The 14293-nt window shown below is 39.3% G+C and overlaps 1 protein-coding gene across 7 annotated transcripts in view; it reads left to right on the top strand.

Annotated features, from left to right (window-relative positions):
* PDLIM5 (PDZ and LIM domain 5) overlaps window positions 1-14293 on the top strand; it is a 174943-nt gene that overhangs the window by 156660 nt on the left and 3990 nt on the right. For all 7 annotated transcript variants that reach the window (XM_063458633.1, XM_063458627.1, XM_063458626.1 and 4 more), the window contains 3 exons: window positions 5346-5526; window positions 12739-12859; window positions 14045-14160. In XM_063458633.1, coding sequence (XP_063314703.1) covers window positions 5346-5526; window positions 12739-12859; window positions 14045-14160 — 418 coding nt within the window. The remainder of the gene's footprint in view (window positions 1-5345; window positions 5527-12738; window positions 12860-14044; window positions 14161-14293) is intronic.

The raw sequence follows: 14293 nt of genomic DNA, 5'->3' as shown, positions 1-14293 counted from the left end.
GTGTCTCTAATCCCCCCTCTTTGTATGTCTCCTACATCATTCCAACCCCTTTGCATATTTTACTCCCCCAAGCCCCTTGGTTTCTAACTCTTCCCAGCTCCCCCCCCCCCCCAGGCCTCTCTGTATGTCTCCCTCACAAGCGACTGTGTGTCTCTCTCCTGAGCCCCTCTGTGTGTCTCTGTCCCCCCTACCAGCCCTTCTGTGCTTCTCTTTCACCCCTTCCTCAGCCTTACACTCCCCCCGTCCCGTAATGATCTCTTTCACTGCTCCTGTCCCTTAGTGGTCTCAACTCCACTTCTACCCCGTCCCTTAGAGGTCTCCCCTCCTGTCCCTTTGTGGTCTCAACTCTACTTCTACCCCGTCCCTTAGAGGTCTCCCCTCCTGTCCCTTAGAACTCTCCCCTCCCCACTAAGGTAGTCTCTAGTCCCCCCCACTTTCCCTTAGTGGTCTCTGCCCCCCCCCCCCACCTTTCCCTTAGTGGTCTCTTCTCCCCATCTTTCCCTTGATGGTCTCTTCTCCTCCCCCCCTGTGTCCCTTAGTGGTCCCCCCCCCCCAAGTGTCCCTTAGTGGTCTCTCCTCCCCCCCAGTGTCCCTTAGTGGTCTCTCACCCCCTCGCCCCCCCCCCCCACCAGCCAGTGTCCTTTAGAGTTCTCGTCCCTCAGTGTCCCTTAGTGGTCTCTGATCCCTCCCACAGTGTCCATTAGTGGTCTCCCCTCCGCCCCAGTGTCCCTTAGAGCCATCTCCCATCCCTTCCCTGTTGTGCCTCCTACCTTTTGTAGCGTGGCCAGGCAGCGCGGACCACGGTACAGGAGCTTCTGTTTCCTGTACCCGGCCGGACTGACATGAAACGCTACACTGAGTGACTGGCAGGTGGGAGCGCTGTGTGCCCCCCCCCCCCCCCCCCCCCCTAAGTCACGTATAGGATGCGCTGGCCCTGGCCCTGGCCCTGGACAATTTTTCACTTGTTTATGTGTAGTAAAGTGTATTTTTTCACTGTTCGTAATCTAATGTTGATTGCTACAGCTGGTCTCTTTAATTTAATTACAGTTTGTGCCCTTGGTGGCAGGATTAGCTTGAAGGAAACGGGCAGTTGTATCAAGTGACATACTAGTACACCTGTTTTGAAGCCAAAATACATTGAAGACATTTATGCCTTATTCATTCACGTACAAGAGCCCTTGAATTACAAAGCTAAAAGTGATCCCTTAGACAACATAACTTTTTTATTAGTGCTGTTAAATATTTATATATATTTTATTTAACATGTTAAATATTTAAAGATTCTTCATTGTCTGTTTTTACTAAGCCCTGTGTTTTCTTTCTAGTTCATACACTGCTAAGCACATAATTCTTGCAAAACAAATGCTTGATTTAATTTTATAATTACAAACTGTTTTAACCCCTTCAGGGTGTTTAGGAAGTTCAATATCGCCCTCCATATAGTAGGCTTTAATGCCATTAGGGTAGCATTTAGCGTTGGAATGTAACAGGGATTGTGTGTTTGTGTCAGTATGTCTGTCCGTGTATATGTCTGTGTAAGTATGTATGTGAAAGGTGCGATTGCATGCCAGGGAGTGGGGGGTGCCCAGGGGGCCCAAGAAAATGCTTTGCCAAGGGTCCTAGTGATATTAAAGACGGCCCTGATCACACCAATAGTCCCAGGTATCAGTTGATATCTGGGGATCTTTTCTATCAGCTAGGGCCCTGTGTATTGGTCCCAGACTGACAAACGCGCTGCATGCAATGCTCACAGTGAGCACTGTTGACAGCCTTCTAAATGGGCATTTAAATACCTATTACTACAACGTGGTTGTTAAATCCCTGCTCACACCAGGGAGACCCAAGTGTCAATAAATACCTGGGGCTCCCCTCATTTAGTGGCCCCAGACTGACCGATGTATGCAGTGCTCGAAGTCTGTGCTGTATGCAGACCTTTAAATAAATGGAGAACACAACAGCTAAGCGATTGCACTTAGGCTCTGGCAGGTGCTCAAGGGAGACCCCCATGATCTGAGCAGATCTGCCCTTTGCCTTTACCAGTCTGTTAATTGTCAACATTTAATAGACACTGCATTTTAGTGCTCATTGTGTGTTCAGATTGACCTGATAATCAAGTATATGAAGAATGAGACAACAGTTGGATAGCTTTGCTTAAGGCTATGGTAGATATTACAAAATTCACATATACCGCAATTATGTGGAAAGTATCAAATTCAACCTTTCATAATATCACATTTGATGATCCAGAACAAGGCAAATATCCCAGCCGTCTTCTTTAATGTATTGCCAACATTGACTCAGATGGTGAAAAACTAATTCCTATCTGCTAAGCTTAACCCTTGGATTAATTGCCTCCATTCAATTTAAAGGGACACTATATTTTCTTTTAAAGTCATAAAATGAGATCTGGTTTTGTAAAAGCAGTCACAGGTCACTAGTTTACATACAATCCAACATGAGTCAATCCAGCAGGACTGTTATAATTTCATGTCTTGTGGTTTTACTTTTTTCTGTACCGGCAAAGAAATTGCCATGTTTTTAATCTTCATCATATTGCAGGTGCATGGGGACACATGCTATATGATGTGTGAAATAATCAACTGATATGATGAAAATGTAAATACATTTAAAGTTTATTGTGTTTTATCACCACTTTATTTTATTTGGTTTGACCTATATAATAATTGTATCATTCTATAAAGCAGAGTGTGGTAACAGTATGACTGTTCTTTATTATCTTTTTAAAAAGCTATGAATTTCTGCTTAAATCATTTTTTGCAGCCCCAAATAAAATGTACTATCACAAGGATCCAGCTACTGAATCTGAGTGTCCTCTAGACTGAGATTCTTGTAAATAAATCCAAACTCTAGAAGTAATATTTAGTACAGTACCCATTGTACTTTCACAAGCAGACTCTGCATGCATGCAAAACTGGCAGACATAATGTAGCAACATATACACCATGATCACACTCTACTCTCCAAAGATAGTTCCACAGTACATGTATGGATTTATTTTAACTGTGGCTTCTTATTGGAAGGCACGGTTAAAAGTCAGATGATCCCCTGAGTGATTAATATAAGAGCCGCTGTGCTTAATTCTATCAAAATTAGTGTTCTTCATTGTATTAGTAAGGGAACCTGACAGTCACCTTTGGTTAGTTGGTGCACATGTTGATAGCATAACTACTTGTTATACGTCATTAGTTCTCAGGTATCATTAACAAAGGCAAAGTGGACATATATACAAAGATAGAAATAGTTTTTACTTCTCAGTAACAGCAAATAAATTTAAAAAAAGTTGAAATAGTTGTAATACCCCGCTTATACGAATTTGTCAGGAGCTTCAAGGCATTTCAGGGAATGTAGCTTCCAAAAAATGTAACCATAGTATTAAAAAATGTTTGTACAGGTCTCCCAACAGTATCGTTTTTTAGTGGGACAGGCCCTAATTTCTTTTACTTTGGTTGGCCTGTCTGCTTGATTGACAGGCAGTCTAGCATTCATTCACATCAGGCTAACCTGTCAATTATTTGGGTCAGACCTGGCTTCTTTCTGGACATTTCATTCCCTTTTGGCATTTCCAATGATGTTATTTGTGTCACTGCATCTCCCACTTTTATACAATATTTGGATAATATATTGGGGTAGAGGTAATGTGTATACATGGGCAAATGTCAAATACAAATACTTTGCCTTTAGTGTTAAAGCTCCTACAGTAGAAAATGTATATTGTAAAATGTAAAGTGTAGATTGAAGGTTTTATTTGGTAAATGAGTTAATAATCAACCCATATAACCATTTAATCATCCGAAGAATACATTAATGTAGATAGAGAAGTAGGTTTTGTAAAGTCTTGCATATTTTTTGTAAGATAAGGGAAAACAATTTTAGTAAGAATTTGGTATGGGATTTTGTTGATATCATCACTAACTGACTTGACTAACTGAGTCAAGATTCTTTAAAAAAAGAACAGTGCTCATTTGACTGTTTATCTTGGTGAGCAGATATTTGACTTCTCATTAAATCTCCTCTTCTCATTTCCTCTTGCAACTGCGCTGTCTTTCTAAAGGAATATCTAATACATTAATATAGCATGTTGCAGATTTATATACAGCTCTGTACAACAGGAATAATGCCCCTATGGAAAAAAAATCATATAGAGCATGTCACGCGATTATTCTCTTCTACATAATCCCTAGTTCACCTGAAGTTGAACTTGTGTTTTGACCAGAGAATGTCAGCTTTGTAATCTTTTGAGAGCTATCATTGTGCAAAGATTCTGTTGCCAAAATCTACCTTCTGTGTCCCTGGTTCCCTCTAATATTCCTGTGTTTCCACACTCCCTGTGTTCCATTTTGTACCTAGCGAAGCCTGTCTTTTTAATACAGATAGAAATATAATCCTGTCTGGAACAGGAATACTTGTCTTCTTTAGTGTCAGTCTTTTGTTAATGATTCAGTTAAATTAGTCTGTGCTGACACTGAGAGAAGAGAGCACTTTGTTGTACATAAGAGCTGGTATTGTTGGCTCTGTACATAACTGAGAGGCCATTGGTGTATAAAGGTGCTTGTATAGATCCTTGGGAATTATCATGTGTTAGCTTTTGCATTGCTCAGATAAACTCCAGGTAATTGGACTGATTATATAAAAATAAGTAAATCATAAAGAATAGACTTGTTTGTTGACAAAATCTTTATTTTTACATAAAGATTTAAAGCGGCACTGTCAAATGGAGTCTTTTTTCTTTTCTTCCAAAGACGTCCCAAGGTGACATTTCTGTTGGCCTGGTGACACCCAGGGATAAAGGAAGGAAGGGAGATATACAAACCTAACGTTCTCCCTCCACAGTGCCACCATCTTCTGGTTCGATTGCATCCTCAGCTTCTGACTTCAGAAGCCACCAGGAGTTGTATATACATTAGAAAAAGTGTTACACGAGAAAAGTGTTACATTGTTGTCCTTGCCTCCTAGAGTGTATGTAATCTATTATAGCTGCTGTAGTTACATAAATATTTTGTTATATTGCAACCCAATGATTGATGAAGTCATATGGAAGAATTTTGTCTCCTGCCTGTACAATAACATGTACATTATCTACATGTCCCTAGAATGTTTCTCAATTTATGTTATATATTTCTATGAGAGATCATGTGTGCAACAAATAGCTCCAATCTTGAAAAATGAACTGATAAAATATTATATTTATAAGATTTAACAGCTTTGGGGCAAACTGTTATTTGGTAATGTAAAACACACAATGCATACTGTTTAGATCTGCAAAAGCACATTCAGGTCAAATTTTGTTAACAATCCTAAACTGTACATTTTATTTATCATTACAGAGGGCCATTTTTGCTAGCTTTGGGGAAATCGTGGCACCCAGAGGAATTCAACTGTGCTCACTGCAAGAAAAATATGGCAGAGATGGGCTTTGTCGTTGAGCAAGGATCTCTCTATTGTGAAATTTGTTATGAGAAGTTTTTTGCTCCAGATTGCGCTCGTTGCCAGAGGAAGGTTCTTGGCGTAAGTAACCATTTTATAACTGAATTTTTATTAAGTTTTAGCAATATATGACAGACAGGGGGAACTGTCCAAAAAATGCATGGACATGCCAACAATAGTGATTTAAAAATTGCTATTAAGCCGTAAAGTGTAGAGGGAGTACATAGCCCGATCACAATTGAAATACTATATATATATATTCTGTTTTAAAAAGTGTAGCATTTTAGTGTTGTGATATTTATGCTCTACAGTACAGTATGTACATTTTTAAGGTTATTCACTAAACTGTGAATTGTCAGGAATTCATTAGGAATTGCAGTTTAGTAAATAACCCTGAATGCAATAAAGAAATTAGTTCTTATTACCTAAAAGTGATAAAATGGATTTACTTCGTAATATTTAAAACCTCTGGTTGATAATAAATAAGCCATATCATTGTAATTACGGTTTACAGTTTTGGAGGAAAATATTTACTTACAATCCATGGCTGCGCCCGTTCACAGACTCTCCCCCAACAATGATAACCCTCCACCTATGGTTGGCCAAGCACTGCGAAGGGAGCGGCTGCCCCAATTTCAACTGGGAATCTTGTTTTTGTCCTTGCCTGTTTGAGCCATTTCCTTGAGTTTATAATTTTATACTGTGAGATACACTTAATAGAAATTTTTATTTCATTTTCTTGTAAATGTAAGATATATTTGTAAAACTGCAGAATTATATGTATTGTGTTGAAAATGTTGAGCCAGTCCCCTTGGCCTTGATTTAATATTTTTAGATAAGCTTTTCAAATTATATAATATTTTTGAATACATTTTTAAAATGGTTTTAAATTTTTACAAATAATTTTAAAAGTTTATCTAAAAATATGAAAGGAACACATTAGTGTTAGGAATGCAACATGTATTCCTAACACTGTAGACTGGAGTGGCTGTTTAGGTTGTCCGGGCCCCCTCAGATTGCAGTGAAAAAAGGTGTTCAACTCAGCTTTTCTCACTCGCCACACCTTTCTCACCTCACCATGACTGGCCCCGCCTCTATGGCTGAGATCATCAGTCTTGATGATCTCAGCAAATCCAATGCTTTTACATAGAAAAGCATTGGGAGGCTTTTGCGTCATGCTACGCCATTCAGCATTTCCTCATGGAGATGCATTGAATCCATGCATCTCCATGGGAACCATAAGTGCTGCACACTGAGATAGGAAACACCTCTAGGCGCTGTCTGAGAGACTGCCACTAGAGGGTTTTTTTTCTGAAAAGGCAGCATTTAAATTGAAAAGCCTGTAGGGACAGGCTACAGACAACAGAACAACTGCATTACGCTGTAGTGGTTCTGGTGACTATAGTGACCATATATATCGAGGATTTGTTTGTTAATTGTAGTAGTTTTTACTTCTCTTATGAATGCCAAGAAAGTAAATACAATTTTTATGTAGATCCAGTCTTTATTTTGGTGTAAAGCATATTTAGAAGCATTGTGAATGTGTCAAAGCGCATGTATTTTGTAACTTTATTGAATAGCTGTTGTTTCTCTTCAACTAAAAAAGAGTAGAGCGGCTCCACTAATTTAGAATATGCAGTGTACTCTTCTAAGTGTCACCAGCCACATTCATACTGCTTAATCGTGACATTTTGTAGCCCTGATTCATAATAAAAGATAAAAGAAAACATCTCAGGCACTCACTGTAATAAATTTAAGCAGGTTTATTGGACACCGCAAGGTTTTGACTTGTACCCAGGTCTTTATCATAATTAAAGATACACTCCAAGCCACATAGCCCCAATAGCGTGCTGTTGTTATGGTGCCAGGAGTGTTCAGATGCCCCCCATCTAAGTGGTCAAACTTTTTCAGAACCAATTTGATTTCTTACTGGGGTCTGCTGGGCATCGGACCTTGCCTCCACTGCAGCCAGACATTTTTAACTTTGAGCTAAGTTTGGTGGTGCCATCAACCAACAAGCTTGCCCTGTACTGTTGGGTTACCTGTTCTACTGCAGTTTTACTACTTACAGTTGGGTGGTGCAAGGTCAGTCTTGGCACCATAACCACTACTGTGCACTGTATTAGTTTTTTATGTTTAGAGTGTTCCTTTTATAACCAATCCATACAGTTTCTCATGTGTAAAATGTAGTGCATGTAATTTTGCTGCTTTTACGGTAGAAGACTGTGCAGCATTTCTTACATTATGCATGTATTCTTAGTAATGATTATCAGCAATAGAAAATGCAGCAGACCACTTAAAAGCCAAGTATGATCTTCTTTCACTCATCAGACACCTGAGCTGTGGGGATTGAATATCCAGAAGTGATTTAAAGATGTAGGGCTCAGTAAAACAGAGTCTGATGTGCAAATTAAGAGTTTGAATAATATAGCTTAAATTAGAAAACTGTTGTCGATGTAAGATACAGATCCACGTTCAAAGAAATATCAGTCTCATTCATGGCATAAGTTATATAGAAGGCTGCACGTGAATTAATTAGTTTTATTCCTGAAGGCAAGGAGCCAATGTTCACTTTTTATTTAATAAATGGAAAATAGTAGTCTGCTTAATTTTCAAACGTAGCTGAAAGCAACCAAAAAGAACAATGCATTATATAGTTAATACAGATACAACAGTCGCATGGGTTGTGTTCTTATAGGTAGGTCAGATGACTTCTCTTAACGTTCTTGGCTGTTTTCAGATGTTACGTTAATCAGCTGTCTGCTACTTATGTTTTTTTCAAAGGCATATTCAGCCCAGCTGGAATAGTCATCTGCTAGAGTGCAGGAAATGCGTAACACTTCATATTTTTCTCTACCAGTCTCAACACATTTCCTAACTATTTGACCAGCAAACCAGTGAGACCGTGTTGAAGTAGACAGGTTGAGTACCTACAAATTCAGGAGTAAAGTGTAAGGGGAAATACTCTGCATATTAGCAATCTTGTATAGTAATTTACATTTAAAATGTACTTATATATTGTAAAATTTCACATTTTACAATATTCCAAATGTTATAAATTCTATAAAACCTGTCTGCTTTTATTGCAGTTTTGTCCAGAGTAAAGGCTTCTGGAAATGATACCTGGGCAATGATATTCATAAACATATAATATAGCAGGGAAGTTCTGAGTTTAGAGTTTAGTATGGCTGTTTGGCTGGTCTTAGTATCATATAACTTTAAAGGGTTTGTTGTATTTTCAAATACATAAAACAATTTATACCCACTCTAGAACATATAGGTTATAAAAAAGAAAGCACAATATGTGTTAACCCCTTAGGGACCGACAATATTTCAGGCTGTCATCACGATCAGGCCCCTAATTACGCCATGGCAGTATATAGAGTATTGCCTATTTAGGATTTTGCAACTCTGTACATCTCTGTCACAGTTAAAAGGAACACTCTACGCACCATAACCACTGCAGCATGCTTTAGTGGTTATGGGGCCAGAGGGCCCTGGCCCTACCACAATTGTGCGGAGTCAACCCGTTTTATAACAGTTTGATTTCTTAGCTGGGGTCTGCTGGGCCCCTCTCTTCGCCTTCTCTACAGTTCAGGTAGAGCCAGAAACTCCTTCACATGAGTGTGTTACCTAGGCTAAGCCGTGCAATGCATGGCTAGCGCATTGGCTGAGAGCAACAGCTGATCGCTCTCAGCCAATGAACTTCCTGTACCACCTGTTGTATACTGAGCAGTAGTAGAGGTGGAAGCCAGCAGACCCCAGATAAAGTCATACAGTTCTAAAATGGTTTCATGCCTTGCAACAAGGTGGGGGAGAGGGGTAATGCACACCTGGCCTCATCTCCACTACAGAACTCTGTAGTCAATACTTATTGGCCCTTCAGGGGTAAAGTTGATTAGATCGTATTTAATCTCTGAAAGGAGCATGGGCAAAGTTTCCAATGAGTCTCGAAATGCAGTATATACACTGCCACATGGCTGTTTGTTTTTTAAAGGGAAACTCCAGTGCCAGGAAAACGATCCGTTTTCTTGGCACTGGAGGGTCCCTCTCCCTCCCACCCCCCAATCAGATAACCCCTTCAGTCACTTACCTGAGGCAGCGGCGATGTCCCTCGCCGCTGTCTCCTCCTCTGTATTGCGTTGGCCGGTGGGCGAGACTGATCCCGCCCACCGGCCGAGGAGACCTAATGCACATGCGCGGCAGTGCCGCGCATGCGCATTACGTCTCCCCCATAGGAAAGCATTGAAAAATTATTTTAATGCTTTCCTATGGGGAAATGAGCGACGCTGGAGGTCCTCACACAGCGTGAGGACGTCCATCGACGCTCTAGCACAGGTTTCCTGTGCTATGAAGGAGGAAGTTCCCTCTAGTGGCTGTCTAGTAGACAGCCACTAGAGGTGGAGTTAACCCTGCAAGGTAATTATTGCAGTTTATAGAAAAGGGTTAGGAGTAGCACCCAGACCACTCCAATGGGCAGAAGTGGTCTGGGTGCCTGGAGTGTCCCTTTAAAGAAGTTGCAATTGCTTGAGGTGATCCCAGTGTAGCAGAGGTATGCTTTGATCATTATAGTGAGTATACCCTTAAATGCAGGATGACAGTAGGAACTGCAAACCATAAAATACTTCCATGCAAACATTATTAGCTTGGTGACCCATTCTTAAATTTACTAATCTCATTTATCAAGTGTAATAAAATATATACCAAATTGTATTCTAGAAAAACACATTTTATTAGGCTCTTCCCTATGTCAGAGTACTGCCCATTGCCCTGAGAGCATAACACTTTCAGCAAACACTTTTTTGTGGGCAGTTGCCTGGAACCTGATGAATATAATGTACCTGTTCCCATTGGTGACCCACAGGAATTACATAGAGATTTGGATCACCTGCAGACATTGTGGTGGACTTCACTCCTGCACCATTATCTATGTGTGTCACAAACAAACAAAAAGCTACTCAGTAAGCTTCAAGAAAGCTAAATGTCATTGCTATTCAGCACTTTAAAGTGGCACTGTCATGGCCAAATCCAGTTTTTTTTTAAACCTCCCTTCCGACTCCACTACATCTAATTGTCCCCCTAATTAACCCCAAATGCCCCTAAGCCCCCCATATGACCTATTTTGTATTCTTTATTTTGTGCCCAGACCTAGGTCCTGAGTGCTGACATCTTTGTGTGGGTAGATGAAGTTCCTGTGGGACACGTCATCTGCCCACACTAGATAGAGCTGTGAAATTCCCACGCATGCCCAGTTAAACACTTGGGCATTTGAACGGGAATTTCACCTATTCATTCATTCGTCAGAAAGACGAAGGAATGAATAGAAATTTCAGATGAACAAGCAAACACCGAAGTTTGGTGTTCATTAGTTCAGTTTATATCAAGGAGGGAGCTGCCTCCTTGTAAAATGTAATAATAGAAGTGGCAGGGAGCTATGTCTCCCCCGCTAGTTAATAGATGCCCCACTAGGGGGGCATTTATTGTGGAGGGAAGGGGTATTATTTTTATTTTTTTTACAACAGTGAGCAGCCACAGGCTGGGAATTAGGGAGTTATCTACTAAGCAGCTGCAAGATGCAGCCGCGGCACGAATAGAATCAGAGTTTCATTAATTAAAATGAAATTTCAAACCGACCTAAAAGTACCGAATGTCGTCCTAACATGAATGAACAACCTGTTCTCATTCTGTTAGGACGAAATTCGGTAGTTTTGCTGTCGTTCTGTCTAAATGACAGGATGTTTGGGAATACTGACAGGAAGCATCGCGGGACCACAAAGGAAAGGTGAGAATTGTGGGAAATTGCTCTGACCACAGGAAATTAACCACACTTTGCTCCTCCACTGGTTATAGCTTGTCAGGTGCAGGAGAAATACATAAGACAAAATAGTCCCTACTTTGTCATATGTTTTAAAGAAAACTAGATCAGATAGGAATAAAGGAAGAACAGATCCAGAGAGAGGGAGAGAAGAGGAAGCGATTAAAGAAAAGTAAGTTCGGCATGACAGTGCCGCTCTAATACATATGTAATTGTCTTTTATTAACCAAATGCAAAAAGCAATGCTTCAGTCCACGTGGGACCTATATCTTGCTTCAATGTGCACATTTTCTGCCCATTCAAGGGTTTCAATATTTTACCAGTACTATGTTCAGATTTATTGTCATCCTAGATTTGTATACACAGGACACAAGTAGATGAGATTTGGTTGTAATGTGGAATATCTGGCTTGAGGGTAAAACATGCTTCAAAATGAGCTTTTGGCCTGTATCCATGATTTGTTGTATTTTAACTTGACATGATCTCAAAACCCTGTGTGGTGAGAAAAAGTCTTTGTCCTTAAGTCTTAATTGCATTTGTGTCTTTTGGCTAATTTCCAAGTATGTAACAAACTCTACATATGGATCAGCTGTTACTCAATTTCAGTGTCCCCAGCAAGGTTTCAGTTATCACTTATTTTCAGCATCCCCGGCAAGCTAGTCTTTAATTATCACACTTCTCAGTAAGTAGTTAGTCAATAAAACCAAAGGAAAAAAAAAAAATCTGATCCGTAGAATCTGATGATTTAACTCAAAGGTGCCTGAGACATTGGTTAAATACTGACTTATCAAGGCTGATTTTTATATAACAACGCAATGTGAACATGTTTGTGTTCAGATACTTTTAATGACAGACTAACAATTTGGACAGTTAGGATTGTATCCTATTGGCCCTTGTAAGTTGCCTTGGAAATGTCTTGTTCAACAATGGAAAGGTTAAACAGGGATATGAATTAATGTGTTATCTAGATATTCATGATTTGTAACTTAACCTAATTATTTTATTTGTTTCTTTAACTTCTTGATATTTTAGGCATGTGTGTAGATAAAAAAAAACAAAAAACATAGATATCCATTTTCTCTCCACTTAGATTAAAATACACAGTTCGGTTTAAATCTGTCCATGACTGCACTTGTTGTTTCCCATTAATTTGACATATGTCTATATACTGCAGAAACCCCTCAATCCAATTTATTTCAGAATTAAAGCACAACAAATGTACATCTTTGACACTTTGGAAATCACGTATTTATCGACCCAGAAAATTAATATCCGCAATCACCAGAAATGTCGAGTTGGCTAAATTGTTGCAGCTTCAATTATTAATTAGTTTCTCATATAACTGTGTCTTGAGACAAAAGGAGAAATGAAATTGGAGCATTTTTCTGTAATACCACAAAACAAAATAACCCTCTGTCCACCAGTTGTATCTAGATAATGTATTGATCCCCATTTTTTTTTTTTTTTAACTCTAACAGGAAGTAATCAATGCTTTGAAGCAGACTTGGCATGTCTCCTGCTTTGTGTGTGTGGCCTGTAACACTCCAATTCGCAACAGTGTCTTCCATTTAGAAGATGGAGAACCCTATTGTGAAACAGGTATGTTTTGATACAGTCTCATATTCTCTGGATTTAAGTAAGGTTTTTTTGTCTTGAAACAGAACTCAATTCCCTGTATCCTCCATTCATTTCCATATTTCACACATTAATATACCTTTCTTTATCTATTTTACGTTCCCATATTTTTATGACATTATATGGAGATAAAACAGAATCCATATATTCTTTAGCTCTTCCAGGTCCGCACCCAAGCTCGGACTGGCATCAGATGGGCCGGTTGCTATTGGATTAGTCCTTTGCTCTGCCAGTTTGAAAATAGATAACAAGTTTGTATGTTCACAAGGTCCATGAATTCACCCTGTTTTTTCCCCCACTATTTCATTCATGGAAACTCATGCATTAAAGATTTTATTTTTATTTTTGAGGTCTCTAATGTATATATTTTATCTAAAGAGCCTGGAATATATGTTAAAACTTGCTCACATCCATACACATCTCAAAACCTTTTTTTACAAGCACGTGCCAGGAGAACCCTGGGTAAAATTGCATAATGAAACAAATGTGACATATTTATTTATTCACATATCTCTACCTAAAACCTTCCTACTGAGTTGGAGACCTTGCAGGCGGTTCTATTGTGTGCAGTAAATCTACATACCAACATAAGGGCATGTTCTGGTAACCTTATAGCACCATATACGTTTGTCATTAAATGCTAACAGTTTCTAAATAGTTTACCTATAACTAACCTGAGTTAGCCCGAGTTAATATTAACCCTAGTTAATATTCAGCCAAGCCATTTTATTTATTGCATTAAGTCAGCAGATATTATGATTGAAATACTCTTGAATTGACAAATTTTACATAGAGACGATAATTAGATTCTGGTTCAGAAAAGCAACAGATCTGAATCACATTTTGGAGAGCTTGCATCCCATAGATAAAGATCTCTTAAATGCCAGTGAAAAGGCATGGTGTAGCCAAGTTGAACAGAGCAGCAATATTGGCCCTGGTGAAATAAAAAAAAGATTAAACACTATGTCAGTCCCTGGCACTCATGTGTCTCATTTTCCTTATGCTTAAACAATCAAACTATTTTGTCTCCTGTGTGTTGCTATTCCAACTGGCTTCTCCTAATATTGAGAAGAAGTGGAGGATGAAGTAGATGAGGTCCCTAGTAATACAGCTGTGTGTAGTCTAATGCTTGGAATTTTTATTGTTTAGATTATTATTCCTTGTTTGGTACGATTTGCCATGGATGTGAATTCCCTATTGAAGCTGGAGACAGATTCCTGGAAGCCTTGGGACATACCTGGCATAACACTTGCTTTGTGTGCGCGGTGAGTGCATCTTTGTATGTTAAATGGAAATTGATCCTTTTCAAACACCTTCTCACTTTATGAACAGCAGAAGACTTTTTTTTGTTAAACCAAATCAGGGTCCATTACGTCTGGAATGTTGGGATCTTTCACA

This window comes from Pelobates fuscus, chromosome 6 (assembly GCF_036172605.1).
Source record: "Pelobates fuscus isolate aPelFus1 chromosome 6, aPelFus1.pri, whole genome shotgun sequence".
In the NCBI taxonomy this organism is placed as follows: Eukaryota; Metazoa; Chordata; class Amphibia; order Anura; family Pelobatidae; genus Pelobates; species Pelobates fuscus.
Note: the sequence above shows the minus strand (reverse complement) of the source record. Positions and strands in the feature narration are given on the sequence as shown.